The sequence below is a fragment of the Protobothrops mucrosquamatus genome, unplaced genomic scaffold (genome assembly GCF_001527695.2).
Source record: "Protobothrops mucrosquamatus isolate PMUCROS unplaced genomic scaffold, P.Mucros_1.0 scaffold_186, whole genome shotgun sequence".
NCBI lineage: Eukaryota > Metazoa > Chordata > Lepidosauria > Squamata > Viperidae > Protobothrops > Protobothrops mucrosquamatus.
The window spans coordinates 1,023,287-1,029,609 of record NW_015386262.1 but is presented as its reverse complement, the minus strand read 5'-3'; the positions used below and the strand labels follow the sequence as shown (position 1 = coordinate 1,029,609).

The 6,323-nt window shown below is 40.4% G+C and overlaps 1 protein-coding gene across 1 annotated transcript; it reads left to right on the top strand.

Annotated features, from left to right (window-relative positions):
• Positions 1 to 2,214: 2,214 nt before the first annotated feature.
• On the top strand, positions 2,215 to 5,933 carry CDKN2AIPNL (CDKN2A interacting protein N-terminal like). The gene is made up of 3 exons (XM_015824339.1): positions 2,215 to 2,577; positions 4,372 to 4,470; positions 5,689 to 5,933. Exons 1-3 carry the CDS (start codon positions 2,366 to 2,368, stop codon positions 5,705 to 5,707), a joined length of 330 nt encoding a protein of 109 aa, XP_015679825.1. The 5' UTR covers positions 2,215 to 2,365; the 3' UTR covers positions 5,708 to 5,933.
• The last annotated feature ends 390 nt before the right edge of the window (positions 5,934 to 6,323 follow it).

Genomic DNA, 6,323 nt, shown 5'->3' with positions numbered 1-6,323 from the left:
AAATGCTTTCTTACAACTCCTGTCACTGTAGCTTAATAGCTGCTGGCTGTGGATGATGTTCGCTGTGGTTCACCATGTAAAGGATGCCAGGATGGGAAGTCAATTGAATGAGACATACTTATGTGTAGTAAATATAATTAGTAAGAGGCGGAGAGAGCTTTGGTTTGACGGGAAAAGAGAACATACATAAAGTAGCTCAGAGATGTAGAAACTAGTTAGCAATTCTCTAGAGAAATGTATTAATTTACCTGCTTGTAAATCAGTATAAATTAATCTTATTTTGATAGATTGATAATGCTACCTTGTAGAATAGAAATGGAGATGCCACTGATGGAGATTTCTGCAGAATAGTATGCATTTGGTCAAAAAAGGCCAACAAATGGAGCTTCTTCTAATGGCAGCAGCAGCCAGATAAAGAGCTCATGGGAGAATCAGGAAGCACTGAAGTTCCTTCTTGAGTTGTTCATTGATATAGAAGCCGATATGTGCTATGAGAATATCTATTGACTTTGCTGAGCTAATTACAGTGGAACATGGTGCAAGCTTATAGTAGCCTCAAGGGTCTTCTCTTCTCACATATTTTTGTTAAATTAGGCCTTGGAGGTTTAGGGGTGGTGGAATGATGTGGAAATCAACAAGGAGTTATTTTTACCTGGACATATTATTGCTTGTACAGAAGGAGAACACTGAACAGATTCTGGATTGGTTTAGTTTCAGGGATTTGTGCATTGCATTAATGGATTTTATATGTGCAGAAACCAAGCATACAGTAATTACGGCAATGTGAAAATCAGTAAAGTTCATATTTAGGACACTGCTTACACAAATGTGAATTGGATGATAACTGACTGCTATACAATTCACACTTCTGACTCAATATGCATAGGCATGAATAACTTTTAATTGTACAAACTGTGCTATTTCTATGTGACTTAGAAATCTTATAATCATATAGCCATTGAATTGAGTAAGGCCACTAAATTCCAGGGAAGTTACCTTTGAATAAACAGCACAATACTGTGCTTACTATATCACTCTATTTTTCACTTCATTTTAAGCTGGATCAATCATCTAATACTGATGTAAACTAAATAAATGTTCTTATACCACTGAAAACAAGAGATGAACTTTAAGACTGGACAGTCACTTGTCTGAGATGGTACAGGTTCTCCTACTTGAATAGGGGGCTGGACTAGAAGACCTCCAAGGTCCCATTCTATTCTATTCTATTCTATTCTGTTCTATTCTATTCCTATTCTATTCGCTTTTTGCTAGGAGAGTGGGGGCCCATCTCATTCCTGGGGGCAAAATGTTCCAAGGGGAGGGGGCAACAGCTGAGAAGGTTCTCTTCCTGCACTTTAGTAACTGGGATTCTTTGATGGGAGTCCATCCCTGATGAGGAGGGCTGAGGTAAATGGTTTGAAAACAGTAGGTAACCTGCCCCATACCATGTAGGGTTTAAATGTCATAACCAGCAAATTGAATCAGACCCAGAAGTAAACTGGCACCTAATTCAGTATAACAGCTATAGCTGATAGTGTGCCATGAAGTCATTGTCAATTCTTAGCAACCACATATTCTCCATTATGATCTGTCCCTAACCTGGTCTTTTAGTCTCCCAACAGCAACCCTCCACCCATCACCACGGTAGCCATCTGTCCATCGTGTTGCGGTTGTGCTTTTCTTCTCGTTCCTTCCACCTCCACTTTTCCCAGCATTAGAGCTTTCTCCAGAAAGCAAGGTCTTCACATAATGTGTTGGAAGCAGGATAATTATTAGTTATAAAATGGCCTCTGTCAAGCCAGTGACAATTATTTTTGGTTGAAAGACAAGAGCAGAAAACAGGGCACCTAGGTGGAACTATGTGCAACTATTGGAGCACTCCAGTTAGAGCAGCTGAAAGTATCTAAGATGCATTAACATTAAGCATATGAATTAATAAGGTAGTTTCACACTGAGACTACTTTTCTGGGCAGTCTGCCAGCCCTGGGCTGCAAAATTCCAGACGGTAGCAACGCACAGGTACAACACGCGGGATTCTTTGCTGCCATCTAGTGGTCGTCTGGGTTTTAGTAGCCCTAATTGCGGTCGCACAACATCCTCCGCGGAACCCGCCACTCCATAAATGCCAGTCTGCGACCAGGGACACAGAGATGACTCCACAGGGCATCTCTGCGCATGCGGATCAGTTGCGCAGCTAAGTACGCCAGCCCCTTGGAATTAAGGCTCCAGGACCCAAGTAAGAGCAGTGGAGATTCTAGCAGTGGCTAGAGCGGCAAGGCCGGCCTTTTGCTTTCTCGCCGAACGGCTGCTCACTTAAAAGCGTCAGTTCCGATTCCTGGTGGGCAGGCTAAAGGAGGGAAGGATGGTAAAAGGGGACAACGAGGTCGTGGCCGAGGCCGAATTCCCTGAACAGTTCCGTTCCTACTCGGAGAATGAAAAACACTGGCAGGCGCGGCGCGCCTTCATCCTGCGCAATGCCCCTCTGGAGGGCGGGGAGGCGCCCTCTCCGCTGCGTCTGGACCAGCTGCTCTCCCTCTCGATGGTTTGGGCCAATCATCTCTTCCTGGGATGCAGGTACCGCCTCCTTGTCTCTGCGCTCGCAAGGCCTCCAGATGTTTTGGGCCGCAGAGCCCGGCCGCCTCGCGTCCGGCCAGGAAAGATGGAAGTTGTCGTCCAATGCAGCAGGGGAACGCTAGACTGGGGGAAGGAGGTGGCGGGGAGTAGGCGGCCAGCCGTTTTCTCATTCAACGCATGCGCCGGGATTGCCCGGTATTTTCTTACCGCCCATTTTTTTTAGAGATTACGTCATAGTAAGAGAAGCCGCCTCCTTTATATTTGCAGGTTTGAGAGCAGCTTCACCTGTAGCAGTTAAAGGGGAATAAGCCGATACCTACATAAAATACAGCCGCACACAATCATATGGTTTTCTTTCTATAATTAGAGGAAAAAGGGACAATTATGTATGTAGATGTTGAAATAAAGTTGTTAAGAGAGTAGCAGGACAGGATTTCTTGAAGTTGTTTGCTCTGAATGCAGACAAAAGTTGATGTGCTGCATACTCTTTGTCTAAAAATTGTGCGTACTTCCTGTCATTCAATGATGATTAACCGTCTCTGATAAGAGATTGTTCCATGTAAGTTGTATTTCCCAGCATATTGGAATAATGGACTGTACTTCCACCCTATATCACCATAAAGCAGCGGTTCTCAACCTATGGGTCGTGACCCCATTTGGGGTCGATCGACCATTTCACGGGGGTCGCCAAGCAAGGCTGTCCGCCATTTTTTTCCCCTTTTCTGGAGGGGGCCTTACCTCCCTTGAGCTGGGCCAGCTGGTGGTCGGCCTGCTCTGTCTCTGCCGCTTGCCAGCTATGCCTTGGCCGGCGCAGGGGGCGGAACCACGCATGCGCGGTGTTCCTGGGCAGGGAAAGTCCTCGACTTACGACCGGTTTAGTTCTCGACTTACGACCGGTTTAGTCCTCAACTTACGACCGGTTAGGGGTCACGGCATTAAAAAGGTTGAGAACCACTGCCATAAAGGAATCATCATGCTGTTATACAAAAATGAGAAGATACTATTTCAAGATAGGCAACCCACTTATTTTAAGTACTTTGTTCTCATTCTTTGGCCAGCAAGTGTCTTGGGTTAACTTACATAAGGTCAGCAAGAGCAATAGTATGCTATTAAAACATTAAGACTATTTTAAAAGGTGACAATGATGGCATTTTACCACTTTTTCTCCTATTCACAGGTCAGTTTGTTCAGAGAAACTAGAGGCAGGTGGTGAAAATGTTGATAGAAGTTCACCTTGCTGGTTTTTTTATCTTCTACTTCAGGCATGTCAAACTCGCGACGTCACATGACGTTGCGCAACGTATTGGGTCGATTTTGCCATTGCCGGCAATGGGGTGGGCGTGGCTTCCATGTGACGCGTCCGGCCCACGGGCCGGCAGTTTGATACACCTGTTCTACTTTTTTAAAGAAACAGGTTTTTAAAATCTGTTTTAGAAACAGTAATCTGAACGTTTATGAGCTTTTGATATTTGCTGTAGGGTTTGTTACAGCTTTGCTTTCCAAATTTCATTTATGCCTTGTTCTTAGAAACAAAGCACAGAATTTTTATTAAATATGTTTGGAAACTTGGTACCTAAAATCAAGGTAACTTCAATATTGTACTTAGCCTGTATTTTGCTTAATTTTGTTCCTAACTCTTACAATTAAGCTGTCCTAAAGCATCCCAATTTTTCTTAACTTTATGGATGCTGTTTATAAAATTGAAAGGATTGAACTTTATTGATAGCAAATGTGAATTGTGGGAACAGTAGAAGGCTATTAGATACCTTGTAAACTTTTGGTTTCTTTATACAGCTATAACAAAGATCTATTGGAGAAGGTGATAGAAATGGCAAATGGAATTGAAGTTGAAGATGTGCCACATTTCACAACTCGTGATGAATTACTCAAAAGGTGAATATTATTCAAGATTTTGGCCTCCTTTAGGAAATCTTTTCTTGCGGCAATTTTACATGTATAATCATATTTGATTACATAACCCTAAATATTTGGGTTCTATTTTCTGGAAAGCTTAGTATATTAGCTGAAACTGCTTATACAGTACTTATGCTAGTCAGAACAACTCCCCCCCCCACTTCCCCCATCCCTCCCAATATTCCTCTCTAGTGCAGCATCCTATATTCCTTGAAAAACAACTCTTCTTTGGGTGACCTTTTATAATATTAGGGAATATATCTCAGAGTAGGCTGAGAAAAATTGGATGTAATGGCTTGGATAAAAATATAAATTTTCTGCTAAACAGAAGCAACACTAGATATAATTCTTTATCTTATATTTTCTTAAATCTGCTGGCAGTATAAATTAAACTTTTATTGCATTAGAAAGCTTACTGTATATGCTCAACTTTAGAGAAAAGCAGAATTCTCTATAATGGATTGGGCTTCTACAATCTCTAATAGCTCCTTCTGTCTTTAAGCCTAGTTAGTGTAACTTTCTCAATCTCTGTTCTAGTAGATTGTTCTTTTATGATTGATTAAAAGTATCAAAAATTATATAATTTGATGGGTATTCCTAATACATGGCCCTGTCATTTGTATTACGACATCAATATTACTTTTGTAGTAAGGGCACTTTTACATTGAATGTCTGTTAAGGGCTCATTCATGAGCCATAATAATTTCAGCAAAAAACAGCCAAAGTGAAAAGCTAGTAAGTGATGTGGAATTCAGGTTTTTAAGCTATGCCAAGATTTTAAATTTATTATTGCACACCTTTCAAATGGCTGGGTAAACATGATGCTTCTGATAATACATAGTCTTCGCCATGCCACTATGTATTCATAACTGGCCCAACAAAGGTGTACTAACTATAGCTTGTGGAATGCAGCATTAACTTTTCCCTGGCTGCCATGCATTTAAATGTTTATATGAATCAATACTTAGTCTGCAGTTATTTGTTTAATTATTTAGCAAATAATTAAATTTGGGATTAGTGCTTAAGTCTTAGGTTTGGTATAATAATGCTTTTAAAACTTAGGTTTTGTGTAGGATTTCTAATAACTAAGGCTCTTTATATAATACTTGAATAAACTAAACATTACAAATGATTGAACTTCAGATATCTGTGACTGCAATATACTTAATGGGCTTCTACTATGTGGTTTTTTTTTAGAATCAATACTAGTGCCTAGGAGAGAAGAAACACCAGGCTTTTGTTCTACTACACAATCTGTTTATATTGAAAACTGATCTGGATACTTCAAACATCACTTCTGAGATGCATTTTAGATTAGACTGTTTTTTATACTGGATGCTTAGAGATTATGTACAGATTTTGATTAATATACATATATTAATCAGATTAAGAGTGAAGAAAAGAAGACAAGTACTTATGTTTATTTATCACTCTGCCCCCCCCCAAACACCAATCCTTCAGAAAGCAGGTTTAAATCTCATGTGGTGACACTTCCTAAGGTACCAGTTATATGGTATGAATACAGAAGTAACAAAATCCCAAAAAAAATAGATGGGAATAATAAAAACAAAATTGCTGGATGTAAGAAATAAATGTTTTTTTAAAACAAAACAAAACATTGAGTTGCTTATTTTTTCTCTTTTTTACTACATATGCCTTGTACAGGCAGTGCCTTGCTGATCGTCTTTGGGCTTGGAATTAAGTAGGCTTGGACCTGGTTATTTCTTAGATAGGTGACACATTGAAATACCTCAGCTCTATAGACCAAAAAACAAAACTGGAAGAAGGAAATGGCAAACCATTTTCATATTGGGCACCATTTGCAAAAAAGT

Bases quoted from the DNA above. Each gene is read 5' to 3' on its own strand.
- CDKN2AIPNL (XM_015824339.1), top strand. From the start codon at position 2,366: ATGGTAAAAGGGGACAACGAGGTCGTGGCCGAGGCCGAATTCCCTGAA. The intron at 2,578-4,371 runs GTACCGCCTCCT...TTCTTTATACAG, and splicing joins CATCTCTTCCTGGGATGCAG to CTATAACAAAGATCTATTGG.